General features: G+C 37.1%; 2 protein-coding genes and 1 long non-coding RNA gene across 4 annotated transcripts; 2 read left to right on the forward strand and 1 right to left on the reverse strand.

The window, feature by feature from the left end:
- The first annotated feature begins 1 nt into the window (after position 1).
- Positions 2-895, forward strand: LOC135794189 (protein G12). Its single transcript, XM_065305372.1, has 2 exons — positions 2-153; positions 216-895. The coding sequence occupies exon 2, from the start codon at positions 216-218 to the stop codon at positions 825-827; it is 612 nt and encodes a 203-aa protein (XP_065161444.1). The 5' UTR covers positions 2-153; the 3' UTR covers positions 828-895.
- A 1,668-nt stretch (positions 896-2,563) lies between these two features.
- Positions 2,564-3,014, forward strand: LOC135794352 (uncharacterized). Its single transcript, XR_010548874.1, has 2 exons — positions 2,564-2,675; positions 2,743-3,014. It is a non-coding gene; the product is annotated as an uncharacterized lncRNA (long non-coding RNA).
- On the reverse strand, positions 3,013-17,044 carry LOC135794351 (LIM/homeobox protein Lhx9-like). Of its 2 annotated transcripts, none has more exons than XM_065305582.1 (6): positions 16,771-17,044; positions 12,446-12,720; positions 8,069-8,242; positions 7,746-7,966; positions 3,893-4,134; positions 3,013-3,810 (listed from the first exon to the last, which is right to left on the reverse strand). In XM_065305582.1, the coding sequence occupies exons 2-6, from the start codon at positions 12,697-12,699 to the stop codon at positions 3,583-3,585; spliced, it is 1,119 nt and encodes a 372-aa protein (XP_065161654.1). In that variant the 5' UTR covers positions 12,700-12,720; positions 16,771-17,044; the 3' UTR covers positions 3,013-3,582. The 2 variants fall into 2 exon arrangements, with proteins under 2 accessions (XP_065161654.1, XP_065161653.1); XM_065305581.1 differs by having other exon boundaries at positions 16,729-17,044.
- Positions 17,045-18,457: the final 1,413 nt, after the last annotated feature.

An 18,457-nucleotide genomic window follows, 5' to 3' on the forward strand; every position in this document is an offset into this window, starting at 1 on the left:
GATTATATCTATTGGAAATGAACGGATATTATCAAGTGCACTTATGATGTTTATTATTGATTTATTTCGGATTCAAAATTAGTATAAATTGAGGAACGACTGAAGCTGAATTCAGTCTGAGGTTTCCTTCTGATCGACTAACATACAACAACCGTAAGCAATACAATTTTTATTTTAACCTGATAAAATTTACATACTTTTTTTACTATTTGTAGATGAAATCCTTTGTCGCTATCTTCGCCCTTGTGGCTGCCCTTGGCATGGCTTCTGCCGCCCCAACCCGTGACTTGCAGAGCGATCTGCATGAATTTGTTGAGCTCATCCCGATCGCCGAGATGAGGGAAGTTGCAAAGAGGTACATTGCTACCGATGCCGAAGTACAGCGTGCATTGAAATACCTTCAGGGACCCGAATGGGCTGAGCTTGTGCAGATCGTACATGATCATCCCACTTGGCAGGAATTCAAGGCTTTCCTTTTGGAGGCTGGTATTAACATTGACGACATCATTGCCATGATCCACGACATCATCAGCGGCGCTGGCAAATCCGCCAATGTTCACTCTACCCGTGGCATGAGGGAATTCATCGATGAACTTAAGGCCCTTGTCCCCACTGACAAACTTATTGCTCTTTTGGGAGACAAACTTTCCAACAGCGCTGATTTCCAGGAATTCTGGGTCAAAATCTCTGGTGACAAAGCTCACAAGATGTTTGATGAAATCCGTGCTCTTCCTGAAGTTCAACGTGTTGCTGATGTTCTTCGTGAGATGGGAATCGACGTTGACAAGGTTCTTGATGTTATTTACACTCTGTTCGGCTGGAACTAAGTGAAAATATAAATCTTGCAATGTTCATTGTTAACTGATAAAAATAAAATAATTAAAAAATAAGAAAATAGTATTTTATTAATGTAGTACCAACATACCTTTTTGGAAATGCACTAATGTATGTTTCGCTTGAAATACCTAAAATTCTCAAAAGATATATATGGTGTAGAAAACACCCAGTATCTCATAAATCTAATTGTCATTTTAAAAGTTTGTCACCGCCATATTAACGCTCGAGAGTTCCTCTCCACGATGCATACCTTGTCCATCTTCTAAGCCTTTTAGAAGTGCCCCAAAACTCTCTTTAAAAATTGACATATTTAAAAAAAAAAATTTAACATGACGCGCAAAACACCGTGTATCTCGCGAACTAATTACATTTTTTAAAGTTTGTCAAGGCAATTTTAAAGTTAGAAAGTCTCCCTACATAATACATTCCTTTTCAATCTTTGAACCCTTCCGGAAGAGCCCTTGAATGCACCTTAAAAAATGGCATTTTTCAAAATAATTGAAAACATGGTGTGAAAAATACGCAGTATCTAGAGAACTATTTGACTTTTTTAAAGTTTTTTATTGCCATCTTGAAGTTTGAGAGTGTCCCTACGTGATCCATATTTTTCTAACTCCTTTACCTTTCCAGAAGTGCCCTAAAAAGCACCTCGAAAATAGCTATTTTTGTCCCAAAAAATTCATTTTTTGGTCGAACAACAGGGTCAAACTCAAGATACGGCGTATTTTTCACACCATGTTTTCAATTATTTTGAAAAATGACATTTTTTTAAGTGCATTCTAGGGCTCTTCCGGAAGGGTTAAAAGATTGAAAAGGAATGTATTGTGTAGGGAAACTTTCGAACTTTAAAATTACCTTGAGAAACTTTAAAAAATTCAATTAGTTCGCGAAATACAGGGTGTTTTGAGCGCCATGTTTTAATTTTAGTTTGAAAAATGTCAATTTTTAAATAGAGTTTTGTTGCACTTCGAAAAGGCCAAGCAGATAGACAAAGTATGCATCGTGTGGAGGAACTCTCAAGCTTTAATATGGCGGTAACAAACTTTAAAAATGTCAATTTTTTCACGAGATACGCGATACATACTTTATGAAAAATGCTACTTTCTAAAAAGCACTTTTAAGCATTTTCAAAAGTGCTAGGGGGTTGCAAATGTATGCATCGTGTAGGGAAACTCTCTATCTCTAACATTGCGTTGAGAAACTATAAAAAAGTCATATAGTTCGGGAGATACTGGGTGTTATTTTGCAGACCACAATAAAAACGAAATTTTCCAGTATTACGATAAATCTTGGTTAAAAGCAACGTGCCGAAACCAGGGATTGAACCAGGAACCTTTTGATCTTCAGTCTAACGCTATCCCATACAAATAAGAAATTTCAAATTCTGAAATACATTTAAATCAAAGACACACGAATCATTTTGGTGTGATACAGGATGGCAGAATGGTACAGCATGCTTTTAAATTTTTTTTGAGAAATGTTAACTTTAGAAAGTTATTTTAGGGCATTTCCAAAGGGTTTTTTAAAATGACGAAAGTGGGCCGTCACGGGCTCTAGTCGTATATAGGTATATATATTTTTTAATTGCTAATATTTACTTTAATGTTTTATATCTGTTTAGAGGCCCGAGAGTACCAACAAACTCTATTTAAATCATAAATTACTATGATAAGAAATGTAACATTATGTAAATTTACGTCGGTTAAAAGATATTTTGTTCTAAAATATTGCAAAGTAGAATTACTAAATTCACTGCTAAATAAAAGTTTAAAATACAAGCAGGTTTTTTAAGTTTTGAGAATACATATAACACTAATTCAATCAAGCCGTAAGTAGCGGTGAGTAATTCTATTGACTTCTTCTTTAAATACAACAAACTAAATTCAAGAAAATATTAATTTGTAGATGACCAATTTGTGGATATTTGCATTATGTTTTGTACTATTGATATGCATTATTGATGGTACCAACGCTGCTTCACCAGAAGGATGGTTTCAAGAAGCCTACACCTGGATCGAAAATGCTTTTTTTACCGCACGTGATTTTGTGCGTTCTATTTGGGATAGGTTTTTTTAATGTACATAATATTACAAATAATATGGGATTGTTCTAAATAAATTTAAAAAAAAAACTACATTATAACTAATAACTACAAATAAACAACAAAATCAAAGCTACACATTATTCTGGTGCTGGTTTATTTATATACAGACATTTCAAAGTAATCACAACATTTCAAATAATACGCAACACGACGTATATTCGTCTACTAATTATTTACGATTCTGTAATATTTCGATTAAGTAGAATTAACAAATGCGTCGTTATTCCAACCGTGCACAGATAAATAATGAAATTACGTTAACATTTATGTATTTATTTATAAGTGTAATCATATTCATTGCGCATGTGAGTATTCACGAAATCAGATTTAGCAATTCATTATGAATACGTACGGAGCTGCACGCTTAACATAAAATAAATAATAAATATTATCTAGAAACAATTTACAAAATACGTACAATAAGTAATATAATCATTATGGAATTTTTGCATGATCTATGCAATTGCACTTTTCTTGTTCTTATTTTAATGGCTAGAGAGACAGGTAGGCGTGGATTAAGTCTATGCCCTACTTAGAATTACGCAGCTCACGCTCATTTTACGAGAAAAAGCTTTGAACTTATAGAGTATCACTATTTCTGGGAAGGAACATTGTTTTTACGACACCCTACAACCAAGGTGTTAATACATCTCTCCGAAATTAAGAGTTTGCGAGTTGCCAGAATGTATATGATGATGGATTTCGTCCAGAGAAGTTTGGTGAGATATAACGCCACTGTCAATAAGTGGGTTTGTTCCTCCTGGTGGAAGTTGACCGTTGCTGTTGTTGCCGGTGCCGCCACCGCTTTGTGATCCCTCCTGTCGCATTATATTTCGCCTCCACTTTGCTCTTGCATTTTGAAACCACACCTAGAAAAATATTACATTTATAAAACAAACCTAGACCACAAAAAAGTAATATAGAGCTGACAGGAAAGTCAATGTAATTTACCTGCAGCACACGTTTTGACAATCCCGTCTTTTGGGCCAACTGCTTGAGGTCTTTTGCATCTGGATTCTGATTGATAGCAAAGTATGTTTTCATGGTCCTAAGTTGATGATGCTTGAATGAAGTGCGCATTCGTTTGGAGCGCTGATTATGGTGGCCAGTACTAGACGCGGGCGATGTTACAGACGAATCGTATGAGAGAGAATCCATGCTAGCCGATGAAAGATCACCTTGTTGTAACATTTCTGCAAATTGAAGAAGCAAAACTTGTTTACCTACAATTATTTTCAAATGTATGCGGTTCTAGTCAATATTCTTTCAATAACATAAGTAAACACGGCGTTTCAGGGGACAATCTACATTTCCAAATGGTTTCATATAAAATGTTGGATTAAAAGAATTTCCACAGCCATCCAAATCAATATGTTGTTAATATAGGTATAGCCAGTGAGTGTGGGTGTGTAAACTCAAACAAACGCACTTGAGCACGTATGTAGGGTTATTCCGCGCAAACTCCTGCCGAAGCACAATTTTATCGTTCTGGCGCACCCCGCATCACCCCGTCCAGCGCTCTTTGTGCGTTGTTGGCAAACGGACAAGTTCGCAGCGGGCGCACGTTTTACATTCATCAGCGCTCCTGTTTCACAGCAGTTTGAGGGTCCTCGAATGAAACGTATGCAAAACTAAATAAATACGCTAGCGCAAACGTCACACTACGCCAACTTCACCATTCGTTAGCTGCGAAAGTTTCGCGTCATTCAGTCAGTCAGTTACTTAGATTTCTATAGCCTACAATCCCCTTCCAACAAGAGGGAAACGAAAGCGAAATACACCTCAAAGCCCAAATTGGTGGCGTGTAGCCTTTTCAAGAGGATTAAGTCAATACACACACTCGCATTGAATTGATATCTTTTCTTTTCATATTTCTCTTATTTACGAGTATTTCTAGGCTGTCTTGTTAGCCAGACTTGCATGCATTGTCTCTTCCGGTCTGTTGCGGCTAACTGCTTGACGTTGGCGAATTAAAATTTGCAGATAACAGAATTAGCTAGCATGTTGGATAATAATTGTCGATCACATGGTGCGTAGCGCGTATCCGTCAGAGTGCCTGCTGATTTGATTCCGAAGGCGCTTCCAGGCACGCAGCAGACGCAGAAAGCCAGACAATTCAAATAACACGCCGGCCGACGATGAGTCTGGCAATGGTAATGCGGTAAGCAATGGTTAAACACATCTTAGTTATCTTAATGCGTGTATAATATTCCGGGGCGCATACAGTGTGCGATTGTTAGGATTCCAAGCAGAGAACAATGATAACAAAGTTACAGCAGTTAATAAAGCCCTTGTATGCTTCTTCTAGTTGTTAAATTTGAATGAGATCGCAATAAAGAATTAATAAGGTGGCATTAAGACACATCAGCACATCGTACCCTTGGCCGCAGTTATGTATATGGTGTAAAAAGATTGAAGATAATTATGTAAAGTAATAGCGTGAGATTACGATGTTTACAAGCAAATTTCTGCCGGCGAGTGATTTCTGTACGATGCCAACGCCGCGGCTAAGCCTGCGCCCATTACTTTTGCTACTCGCATTTGCAGATTACGAACATACAAATAAATATTAGCGAGGAGTAACGAATAGTCCGTGCGCGCCGAAGAACACAGACGTGTTATCTGATATGCACAATGAACAGCGGTGTGCGATATATTGGATTCCAAGAAGAAGGTGAGCAAACAGTAGGTTACTCTGCAAAAACATTGCTTTTCTTTTTACATTAAATTAGAAGAAAAAAAAATTACGATTTGAAGTGGCCTCTCGTCATATTCATTCATGTAAAAAGCAGTAAACATTGCAAAGAAGACACTACAGTTTATTTTATTCACGCGCAGTTCAAAGCTGGTGGGTTATTGAGTGCACACACACCACTCGATAACTGTTTTCAATTCGAGTGAACCTGGGTCATTTATTTCTAAGAAAACACTCTCGACACCCGGCCAAGTTCTTGCAGCTCTTGTTGTATACGACACATTCTGTACAAACATCCAATACACCAGCTCACCCTGCTGGTGAGCGTGTACGATGCTGCGAGTGTGAGAAAACAGAAGGACCGTAAAACACAGATCAGAAACACCCAATTAACAGTAAATTCACACAAGGCGCACGCAGAGACACCGACCAACAGCCTTGCCCCAAAACCACGCAATCTGAAAAGGTTGAAAATACAATAATATATAAAACGCGAAGCGACATCCAAGAAAGGGAACAAGTCACCACCCAATGCAATGCATCCCAAAATGCTGAGGCGAGAGCGGTTCTATAAAACGATTTTGTAGTTCCTTCATTGTCGAAGTGTAAATTTGTTTGGAAATCAAGTACAAATCAAAACGTCCCGAAGACTAAACGAGCCAAGTTGAATATTGTCAGTGGTCGAAAACGAGTCTTCAATGTAAAGCGAAAGATATGCAGAAGGAAAAGCATATGTGGATATTTATATGTTTTCGGTTGAAAACGGTGGGTGGCCAAACGCGACATCGACAACCGCACCGGCGGACCCGGTGGACCCGTTTGACAGATAAAAAGTATGCCTAGATGGTCGATTGGATAACGGCGCACACGGTAGCCAATTGGTTTCGACGCTACCCTGGACGATTAAGCGCGCCCGCTCAAATAACCAAATTGCTGAGTGTGTCCACTTCGAATGTGTTTTCGGGCGATGTGAATGCAAATCTAGCGTCAAAGCAGTCGCATTCCAACTGATTTTATTTATTGTAGACTGACACCTGCAGCAATGGCGGCGGCAATGGACGCTGGAAGCTTTCGTCGTTCTTTGCTTCACAAAATTAGTTAAATATTGTGAAGACGCATTTGATTTAGTGGCAACTGGTCACACGTTCATCACTCGACGAAGAGCACCCGTTTGTATAATTTGTTAACGTACAAAACACCGCGCATCGTAATTGCTTGACCATGTTTGCTGATGGTGGAATCGGTGCGCTTCTTTCGTCCGGGGAATTTTTTTTTTTTTCAAATTTCATTGCAGTCAACAGCAGCCAACAGCAGCTCCAATGTCGCGCAAGAGCAAAAACTTGTCGAGCTCAACTCGTTACATAAACATCTTTCTCGCTCATCACCCGAAAAACTTATTTCTTTTTATTGATATCTTATTGATATTGCTACAACGTAGCTACAAATAAATAAAATCGTCCCCTTGAGAGTCACGCGCGTTTATTGCGTTGAAATTGCGCGCTTCTTAATTATCGCAATTCGCTGCACTCGGGCAAAGCAATGTGCGGCACGATGATAAGCGTTGCCTGGAATTAAAAAGGGGTATATTTCATTCTCGGCGCAGCTGAACAATTTCTTAGCTGGCATAAGGCGAGTGTTTTTGTTATTAGTACCATTTCTCAAATCGCATCGTAACAATTTCCGCTAAAAACTCGACTACCAGTTTTTGCCGACCGCAAAAAATCAACGCGCTGGAAAATGGCCGATCGCCTTAGTCGGGAGATCCTGATGCGACGATTCTATCGCCAAGTTTCCCAACGTATTCCCATGCTACATGCTGATTCTCAGTAAAAATTGCCAACGTATTTCCCATCTCTCATCATCATCATCGACATGCGACATGTCTCTTGATCACTGGCAATACCGATTCGAAAAATTTCATCGCCACCGAACCGGCTCGGCTGCGATTGGCGCTGGAGTGCAAAAAAATTAAAACCACACGACCATTCAAAGTGATACCTATTAACAATAAAAATTCCAATCGTCGGTATTTATTCTATTTAACGCCTTTCTCATAATACTTTGCACCACTTCAAAATAGAACGATAATATGGGATTTTATATAGTTACCTAAAGTAACCTGTGCCATCCGCATGGCCATCGGCAGTTCGCCGCCGCAAGGTGGCGAAACGTTACCAGGTCCAAGCTTTCGTTTTCTGGGTCGACCTTTTTGATGATGTTGGTGCGGTGGCGTTGATGGTGGATAGTAACCGGGTGATTCGCTGCCTCGATATACCATATCCATTGGATCATTCGTCGGGTCGCACAAATCGAGCAGCTCATAATGTGGCCTATTAAATAAACAAACTCATATGAATATACATTATAGATATCGATGATAAAATGTAGGTAGGTACTAATATTTAAAATGTATAAATGGTGCTGTCAATTACCTGCAATAAATAAGTCCCTCGCGCATGCCAAAGTGATCGCCCTTGGAAAGCGGAATACCGCAGGACATGCAGGAGAAACAGTGTAGATGATAGACTAGATCCCTGGCGCGCATCACCAATTCATTCGCAGATATGCCGGCATGACATCTGCCACATCGTGTGACGGCAAACATCCTGTGGAGGCCAAGAAAAAAATCCAGTATGTATTATCACCAATTAATGCTGGTGTACGTTTTAAGTACAAGTTATAAATTGATAAACGCCTCTAAAAACACAAAAATAAAAGGAACAATTTTTAACATTATTAAGTAAGTCGAATAGGCTTTTATTTAGTGCACGTAATCTCGAATATTATTTTTTCCCATTTTTCAACGAGTAGCATTAAATATTTTTTTCTATTGTAATTTGAATTTAAATATTACGATAATCATTTCCGAAATTATCTAAAACTTGAGGGTGTGCTTATTTCACATTTATATATAGTTAACAATATCTTCTTTAGTTGAATATAACAAAAAAATTCCTAAGAAAAAATACGAACATTATCAAAAAATATAATATTCAAACTGGCGCTTTTCTGTTGAACGGAAAACGGACCGTTAAAGGGATTATATTGGATAATATTAACGAGCATATTTTCTTACTAGTTATTTTACACATATTGCGCCTGAAATATCGCTTCAAATCATTATAAAAACTCTGACAAAGCGCGGATAATAATATAGCACGTTTGACGGTCGTGAGCGCGAGAACGGCCGATGAATCAATTTATTTTAACGAACTTTTTGTCCCTCGTGCGTCTTTTGTTTGCTGCCTAATTGCGTGAAGTGCATGTAACTAGGTGCACCTGATTAGAGGTCGCTTATGATGGTAGCATTTTTTTGCCATCCGGTGCGTCGTGTGCGATGTGCGATTTTATGTTATATAATTTTGTGTAATTGAATTTGCATAATGAACGCCGACGTGTTGGGCGCAAAATTGATTTGTCGGCACTTCTCTATCAAATCAAGTCTATCAAATTATGTGCTATTACCACATTTATTGCCGTTTCATAGAGGCAAAAACGCGGTCAAATTGCTAATAAATAGCAATAGATGTAGTGTATTTTAAAGCAAATTGCGATATTGGAAGGCGTAGAGCAATTTAGTGATCATTTTTCTGTTTGATAATAATATTGAGCCCAATAAAGTTCATTTAGTAATACTTTTTAACCAGATTTCACTTTTCAATTTTACCCTTCTTGAACATTTTGAGAATAGTTATAATATTGTCAGCATTATATGTAAATAACTGTAATGCATGTAATGTTCAAATGTTCAAATATTTTTTGAAATCACGAAACCATGAAAATCGAACGATTCTTCCGTATTTTCAATGTTACCACGAAATAGAACATTTCACATCTGCATAATTGACGAAGTGATACCTGATATTTAAACACAACATTGTTTGTACTTAGAGGTATTGTAATGAATAACTACTTCAATTGTTGTGTTTTGTGGAATGTTTTGATAACAACGCCAGCCGTCCGAAAAATCACATTATAAAATTACCAGTCATTGTATGCAACTTCTCATACACACATTCAACTGTACCTATCATTAACTCGATGGCTTATGTTTTCATACTAAACATTTTCATGTTTTTCCAATCCAAGCCAAATAAGTCACATGCCAGCACATCCAATAAAAGTATGATTTTTACATAAATATGATTAAAAATGAACATTAAATGACATGCATCAAAGCGCGAATAGAAAAAAAGTTGTTGAAACGTGATTGCATTCGAAATTAATTAAAAACTTTTGGGTTCGAGGAATCGATGTTATTTCCTTTTTTTAGGAAGGGTGGGGGTCTATCGCAGCCTGCATGGTACGAATTTTATTGTGTGCGCGCTGTGGTCTGATTCTTAAACCCAATTAGTTAGTTGAAAGTTAGTCATAAATCCTATTTTTCCTCTTCGCAACAACTCCTTGGCGCTTTTTTCGTCATTGAAGCCGAAACGAAGCAAACGAGAGCGGCTTGCGACGAAAGAATGCGACAGTCCTCGGAGACGGTGAGGGCGAGAGAATCTCCGAGTGGAAAAAACATGGAAGCCAATTAGTAGATTTTCTTTTCTTTGTAGCAGCCTGCGGCGCAGTTTGCAAAAGCATGTTAGAAAGAGGACGTCAGCAAATTCAACATTATTTACACTGCATTTTTTGCAATCAGTTCGCTGCGATTTTTTCTTCTTTCCTTTTGCTTCCGCGCACTGTTTGTCTACGATCTAACGTCTAACGCCTTACGAAAGAGTTACAGCATTGTACAGTGACAGCTTTGTTTTATATCTAACAAATTGGATACGCTCTGGTTTCACATTTTTTCTCTTTTTCAGTCTCTCGCAGAGCCTAACGACGTTGTTATCTAGTTATTTTAACACAATCATTATTTAAATATGGGCAAACAAAAAGTTTTAACAAATACTTTTATTCATTCACTCGTCCACGGCGACGAGCATTTTTCTCGACATCGTTTTTCTGCACACATGGGAAGAGATGCGGAGTTGTATAAATGGAATGAACGGAGCTTCAATGTGGCGTACGGTGTTGCGATGCATCCGTCATTATATGTGAGATTTAAATCGTTCCTAGACCAGAACAGAAGAACACATAAATTTTACCTTTGTATATTACGGCGTGGTTATGGATAGAAGACGAAATAATGAGGAAACATTCCTTGTTCCTGGTATTGATTCATTAAAATTCTACCGATTTTTTTTTTGGTTTGCGTCCTGTTAAATTGAAAAACATACGCGTCTATTCAGGTGTAGACGGACGTAAACGGACGAATGGAATTTTGTATTTATTGCATGTTCCTTCATTAAAAGCAGCGTTGGAATCGCTGCACAAAGAGGCGTTGAATGTTCGAATTCATTTAAAAATCCAGATTCATTATTTCAAATTCCAGTTATTTTCATTCATGAATCACATTTCAATGGAATCATCACTAGTAACGTGATTTGGATCATGAAAGTGTTTCAAGATTTCTAATGCACAATGTCACAAATTTTCGAGCAAGTCGCGAACAAACAAAATGTGAGGTCGGGGGACTCCCGTTAAAAACGAAGTTCTTTGCGATTTTTTAAAATTCTAAATTTTAATTTATTTATTTACTTTATTTTTATCACACCAGGTGAATATGTGCTGTGACGAAACGTCTTACGGAAAAATGGTGTTCCCCGTTTCGTTACGTGACGATTTCTGTCATTTCACTCTACTGTAAACAGCAAAGGTGTAAAATAACTTCTTTCTATAACTAAAGGGTCTCAGTGAATGCGTCCGATAAATGTGCGTAACGCGCTCACGATGATTTCAATAATTAAATTGTCACTTAAGCGGCGCCTCCATTCCACCACACTGCCTGCTCCATTCTGTTGTGCCACATGTGCACGGACAATCCGCATTCAAAACGCATTCAAGGCGCACTCATCATCGTAATCATCATTTTGAATGTGTCGTAACATTGTAACGTGCGATGCGTTCCTTTGCGGTTTTGCTCTCATTAGTTGTGAGATATTTCTGTTAAAAAGAGTGTTTTGTAAAGTCGGGCAAGTTTGTACGAAATGTGGGCGCACAATAACGATATCGGCTTGTAGAGATCTACGGCTCTTTCCATAACCCCAAAGAGTCACTAAAGAGCCAGCCAACAATAGCTGACAAGTTCACTGTGCGCCCTGTCAGCTCGTCGGATGTGTGTGCACACGCTGTGCAAGCAGGACATTCGTTCACTGTGTTGCACCCACAAAAAAGCCAAAACGTACGATGATAAATAATACATACACATGTTACCCTTGAAATAATCATACATTTTGCATCAATTTTAAAATCCTAACTATCAACTTCACTCAAACTCGAATATGCAGGAAAACACTTCACATAAACACATGTTGTTGTATAGGTAAGTATTAAGTAAAAGATTAACAAGACGTTATTTCGGACTATTTTCGGATAATTATGACAAATATTTTCTTGTCCACTCGGTAGAAATACAAAATAAAAACTGAGGTGGTGGATGAACCTATTTGTTGATACGAATTACATGGGCGCTTGACAGCCCTGCAGAGCGGAGGCGATAGTTTCCAGGGAACTTGACCAGCTGGTGCGTTTTTAATAATTCCTCATTTCCGATCCGTCCGGCGATAGTGTTTGTCACCATTAAAATAACTTATCTGTATATCGGCATGTCATAACATACTGAGACCCGAGTACCTATGCACTCGTGTCATTTGTGTTGTCTTACCCACTCACCATTATGGCGCCGCTAACCGCAATAATCATATTTGTGAACTTTTAAGGTCGCAAATTGATATAAAAATGAGGTACATGCATCGTCAGCTTACCTATAATAATCTTCTTTGCAGTAAATATTTCCATCACGTGCGAAACACGTCAACTCCGAGTCAAGCGGCACGTTGCATTCGCAGCACTTGAGGCAGTTGGCGTGCCATTGTCGATCAACGGCAAGCAGATAGTAGCGATCGTGAATGCGACCGCCACAGCCGCCGCACGTCGTCAGCTCAATGCCCGACGAGCCGCCCACGCTTGAACATGGGGAGCTGCCGCCGCGCTCGACGGATTCGCGCTCTTTCAGCATATCGCTGGTTTCCGGATGGACCTGCAACAAATCAGATCGATAAGCATTCAAAGCAACTATCCAGCATGTACCATCCACAACTCTTCTCTGTACTTTTGAAATTAATTGTTACACATTTCATTGGGTGATTTCAGTGTTATAATAAAAAAGGAATTTTAATTTCAATTTCACGGGATGTGAATATTGTCGATTCTAGACATACTTTGTATATTGTAGTTTGTGTTGTTTGCGTGTGGTTGTGAAATTGTTCAAGTACCTGATTTAATTAATTTTCTTATAAAAGATAACATCGCGAGAATATCACTCAAATGATGACGGAAGTGAAGTTATTTCTGGGTTAGGATAGAATTGTAGTAAGTAACAGAGATATTTCATAAGCGCACTTCTTCATTTTACTAACGGACAGTTTAAGTACTGAATCTTTAAAAATTGTGCAAAAGGTAAACAAGAAATGATTGTGTCAAATAGAAAGTTAGAGAGAATACAGGGGCAAATTGAAAAAAATAATGAGATTATTCATGTTAATTTAATAATGAATTATACATAATAATATTAGAATTTGGTGCCCGACCCATGACAAAAGTTTGAAAAATGTGCTTTTTACCTACTTTATGCTTTCAATTATTTAATAAAAGTTCATGAATTAGAAATATTTTTGCTTAAAGGTGGCGACTATGCCAACCTGTTTCGAAGCTCATAAGTTCTTGGGACATCTCTGCCTTAGGTACCAACAAGCCACAAATTTGCACTCAAAATTCTGTGTAAAAAACCGTGAACTAGCGAATAAAAAAGCGTGCCTCATCTGTTTTAAGATTTGATAAAAATAAAATTAGTTAGCGGGTTCATTTATTTATAGGTACATGATTTGAACTATTAATTTGCTAATATCGTTTCATAAAAACGCGTAAATAAGACCGCTCAAATGAAATGTACGGTGTTAATCACACATCGTAAAGTAGGATACTGATACTAACCTATTTATTGCGTGCAGACTGTGAATACCGCTTGCTCTATGGCGCCTTAGCTAACTGCATTTAGAAATTATGCTTAATCAAAAGTTGTATAAACTGTAAAACTATAAATACAGGTAGCAAAAAGCTGCCAAACGCGTGCTAATGCAGAAATTGTACTACGAGTTTTATTCCAAAATGAATAGACTTTTGTGCCATTTCATAGTAAAAATGTGATCTTCCATTGATATCAATAAAGTAGGAACAAAAAATTAGTCACACGAAATATTTTCCTTGGAGAAACAGGAGGAAAACGAAAACTGCCTGTTTGTCTGATGTAAGTATAACTATTTTAATTGGCTGGATTTAATATAAATATTCTGTATCTGAGGTAGTGCTATAATATTTCCGTTTACTTTTTAAAAAATGATAAAAATGTTTTAAAGTTAGCGTTAAATATTTGGCGTCATGCATTTTTTCTAATTCGTACTATCCTGATATCGCGGGTAAAGTTTATATTGCTTTTTAGGGACTTTCCCTATTTGTAACATTCGACCTTTTGCTAATCTCATTATAAGCATTATCCAATTTACCAATCGGGCCATGAAACATGCGTAGGAGTTTTTAGGGAATATCATTGTTACGAAATATATTTATACATCTTGTTTTAATATTATTTTATAACGATTTTATGTAGTAAAGGTTATTATTTTTCAAGAAATTATACGTAAATAAATATAAAATTATATGGTTTTGGAAAAATGTTATCATAAAAATTGAAAACTTATATGAAATAGCAACTTTAATTGCTAATAAATTGTTGTAAATCCTAATATTTGTTAAAATTTCTATTAACGCCTATGAAAACTGTTTTTAAAGTTATGTGGTCCGCGAATAGCAACTCTCCCCTAACTTCAAAATGGATTTTAGAAAAGTAAGGTTTTGCATAAGAATTACAAGTTAAATTGACATAAAAACAGGACTTGTTATAGGAATTAAGCATTGTTGTTTATCCAGCAGCGGAAGTATTTCAAATGATAGATTGCGGGTAGATATGCTAATTTGATATTACAATAACTATCAAAAAGTTGTGTTATGAGTGAACGAAACATTTATTTAGAGATTACATCAGGTTTGCGCAATTTGTATTCTTAACAACGTATTATAAATTATAGGTACGCGTAAATTGAAAATTCATGTTTTAGGCCGTCATTTGTCTGACTCGGTAATTATAAATGCAAGAAAAAAAACTTAATTTAACACACACAATTATGTTTAAGTAGTTGAACAAATTTTAAATGCGTAAGTGCTGCGCATAAAGCGCGTGTAATATGCGATAACAACCGACAACTTGTTTTAAACATTTGTTAATGGTTTTAAATGTTTTTTAATGACGAGGATTCTATTTTTCAATATAAATTTCCAACAAATGGTAAAAATCTGTTTTGTATATTTTTTTGTAATCTATCACCGATGCAATAAATTCGATGCAGATTTGTTCATAAACCGAAGTGTAACCTAATGTCACGACTACTTGTTTCACATTTGTTTTTGCTAGCATGCAAATTCTTGAATCGCCGACCTAAACGCGGCATTTCATTCGCAAACACCTCAGATGGTGTTCCGTTGTTAATTGATCTGATAATTACTCAAATATCTTTGATTGCAACACTCGTATAAAACATTTAGGTATATCATTTATAAAATTGCATTGAAACGGCAAATGACAAAATTTTGTTTTCATGATTTGCAGCAGGTGATTCTCTAAAAAGTTGGAGAAAAAATTAAAAAGTTTTGAAACCGCTAACTGTAACCACTTCACTACAACTCAGAACTAATTAACTTTAAGCTAATTCTTCCAAGATTCAACCAAACATAAAAATGATGCTTTCTAAGAAAGATATTGGAAATAAAGTTATGAATAATATAAAGTATGCACAATTTTAATTAATTCGGCACTAAACACAGATGTAACAGAATTCTAAGACAATTATAGCGCCCGATCGTACCCCAACAAAGTGGTCTATTTAACGGCGCGCAGCTAAATTATTCACCCTTTTTCCTTTGATTCCACGATATGCCTAGCAATACTTATGCGCGTATAGGAATCAGTCATACATACACTTATATTCGGATTGTATCTACAATTATGCAGTGATGTTTATGTTTGGGCGTTAGCATCAGCAAAGCTACGCCTATCTTCGTCATTGCGGCAAACGAATTAATTCATTAATGCATTATTTCGTTGTTTTGCCAGCGCATTCGTGCATTCGCATCACTGAAAACGTAATAAATGATTATCAGCCGCTGGAAAGAAGGAGCAATGAACAATGTTATGAATAACATCCGCTTTAGAAGCATGTTTCTTTTTGAATGGGCAATTTTTTTCACAACATATGAGATATGCAATTAAAACTATACCTAATTGTAACCAATTGTAACTTATAGTGCTTGAGGCTTTGAGATAAACTGTCAAACCATTTAAGTAATAAAAAAAATCACCTGTTTTGGTAATTCAGTGCATATTTATGTTTAATTACTTTTTGGCACCCAAATTTGCTTGTTTTTCTCAAATAGCTATCAATATAACGTTTGAATGTGTAGGGTAGGTAGGTAGGTACCTAGGTGCATCAATTAATGTAAAGAAAATATGCGTAAGCAAAACAATTTAATTAAAATTATTTCTCGCGGTACAAAAATGGAATTGGCTAGAAGAATAAAAAAGGTAGATCTTTACAAGATGCCTATCATTTTAATTAAAGCAAGACCTGAAATCATCAGTGTGGTTCTTTGTCGCTGCGTTTAGGGTCGCTTACGGTGTGCATTTGTCTGTCCGCTACAACAGGTATGAATGAGTGTCATAAATTATGTAATAATCCAAGGCATGTTATATTTAGATGGGTCTATTACGGATGGTAATTTTAATAAATGTTCATTTTAATTTACGAATGAATAATGTGTTTAGTAATTTGATATGTAAGCTACATAACGCAAACACTTTGGAAAATTTATGCTTCTTGACTACTCTACTCTAGATGGCACCACTCAAATGTAGATATTAAGCGTAATTTAGATTTACCTTTGTTTTACCGTCAAATATAGTTCGTATCCTTGCACTTACATAGATTTCACCAAGTCGAATTCAACTTCACCCCTTATTAAATACACAAAACGGACTTATATATATTATTCAGGTGTTATTTGTTTGTCTTTCAATCAACACATTGTCATTAAGCCCTACAAATGTCCGAAAATCGTCAGGGTTTCATTGGGGTTTCAATAAATCCACACTGCACTTTTTCCACCACAACGTGACACAGTATTCTAGCGTTTAACTTCCGACGGTGCGACTCAAACAACTGCGGCATACGTGCGGCAGCGGGCTAGCAGATCTCTCGAGCAGCCGGCATCTGGACCCAAGGATGCTGAAGTGCCAAGGAGGCCACGCCCGGCACGATCGATATGCTCCGCCCCGCGTACCCACCCTAACCACGCGCGCGTCGCTGGATTATAGATGAGCGAAACGATAGATAGCCAGTTCTCGACGAGTGTTTTTCGTGGAGTCGGCGCACACGGATTTTTTCCCTTTCTGACGCAAACTGAAGGGTGGTTATATTGAAAAAATCATCCCCATACTTTCATCCCCACTTTATTTCCTGTCAACACTGCACCCGTTCAATCGCAAAGTGTGTGTTCTATGTAATCAAAAATTTCCATGAGATGATCAGTGTTTTGATTTGCAAAATTGACGAAATAACATGAAAATCACTGAACATAACAATTTACAAGTTTTAGAATGTTATAAATGGGACAACTTCCGGTCGGGAATATTCTGGTTTAGGTGCGCAACAGAGATTGAAGCCAATTAAATCATTTCGCGCGTAATTTTAGTGCATATTTTACAGCCGCTTGTAAATTTAAGTTTTTCGCAGAAAAAAAAGTACCTAGGTACCACGTTACCACGTGGATTTGTATCATTTGCTTTTTAGACCTTTATTTTCTAATATTTTAGGTAATGTAGCATGGTACACATGTAGTACGAGCAACATATTGCTAATATATCACGAAACATGTTCTAAATCAATGAACGGAAATATGCCACTGTCGCATTCCATGTGAATTTATGTTATTTGAGAGGCACGTCCTTTTAATAAAGCGCCACGGAGCGCTTCGTTTTCTGTATTCAAAGACTACCACACGCACGAGACGAAAGATGCAAAGCCGACCGCTTTATGTCACGCCATTTGGTCCGCCAAGATGAATTATCGAATTTTTGGGGAATTTATGATTTATTTGTTGATTTTTGTGCAAAACATGCAAATATAGGTAACATGAGATTAAGGAAATCTCACTAAAAGTTTCTTCGGAACTTTCTGAATGATTAATTTACCTAATACGATGTTCTAACTTAAAAAAATGAAACGAAAGACAAAGTAAATATTTGCTTAGACATTAGATGTTGATAAAAAGTTGCAAGATAGGTGCATACGTACCTATGTGTTTGTATAAATCAACGTGTAACTTGTCAGCGTCTCAGCGTGACTTATTTTTGTCCGGAGGTTGAAATTTTTCATTTTGTAGTGAAGATTGTCGGTGACTGCGTGATGAATTCGTGCCGGATTTGAGTCGAGACTTTCAGTCATCGATACGCCACAAGTTCCATCTCCGAGGACCCTTTGACATTATCGCCACTGAGCACGTTGATGTTAGTTTTGCGTCTTCCATGACTTCTGTGCGTTGAAACGTGGTGTATAGAAATATCGGATTTCACTTAATGCTTTCTATGCTTTCGTCGTTTGCTTGTGCTG

Source organism: Atheta coriaria, unplaced genomic scaffold (assembly GCF_025399875.1).
Source record: "Atheta coriaria isolate IRGN ID8LTWV9N9 unplaced genomic scaffold, Caltech_Dcor_3.1 hic_scaffold_6_pilon, whole genome shotgun sequence".
Lineage (NCBI taxonomy): Eukaryota > Metazoa > Arthropoda > Insecta > Coleoptera > Staphylinidae > Dalotia > Dalotia coriaria.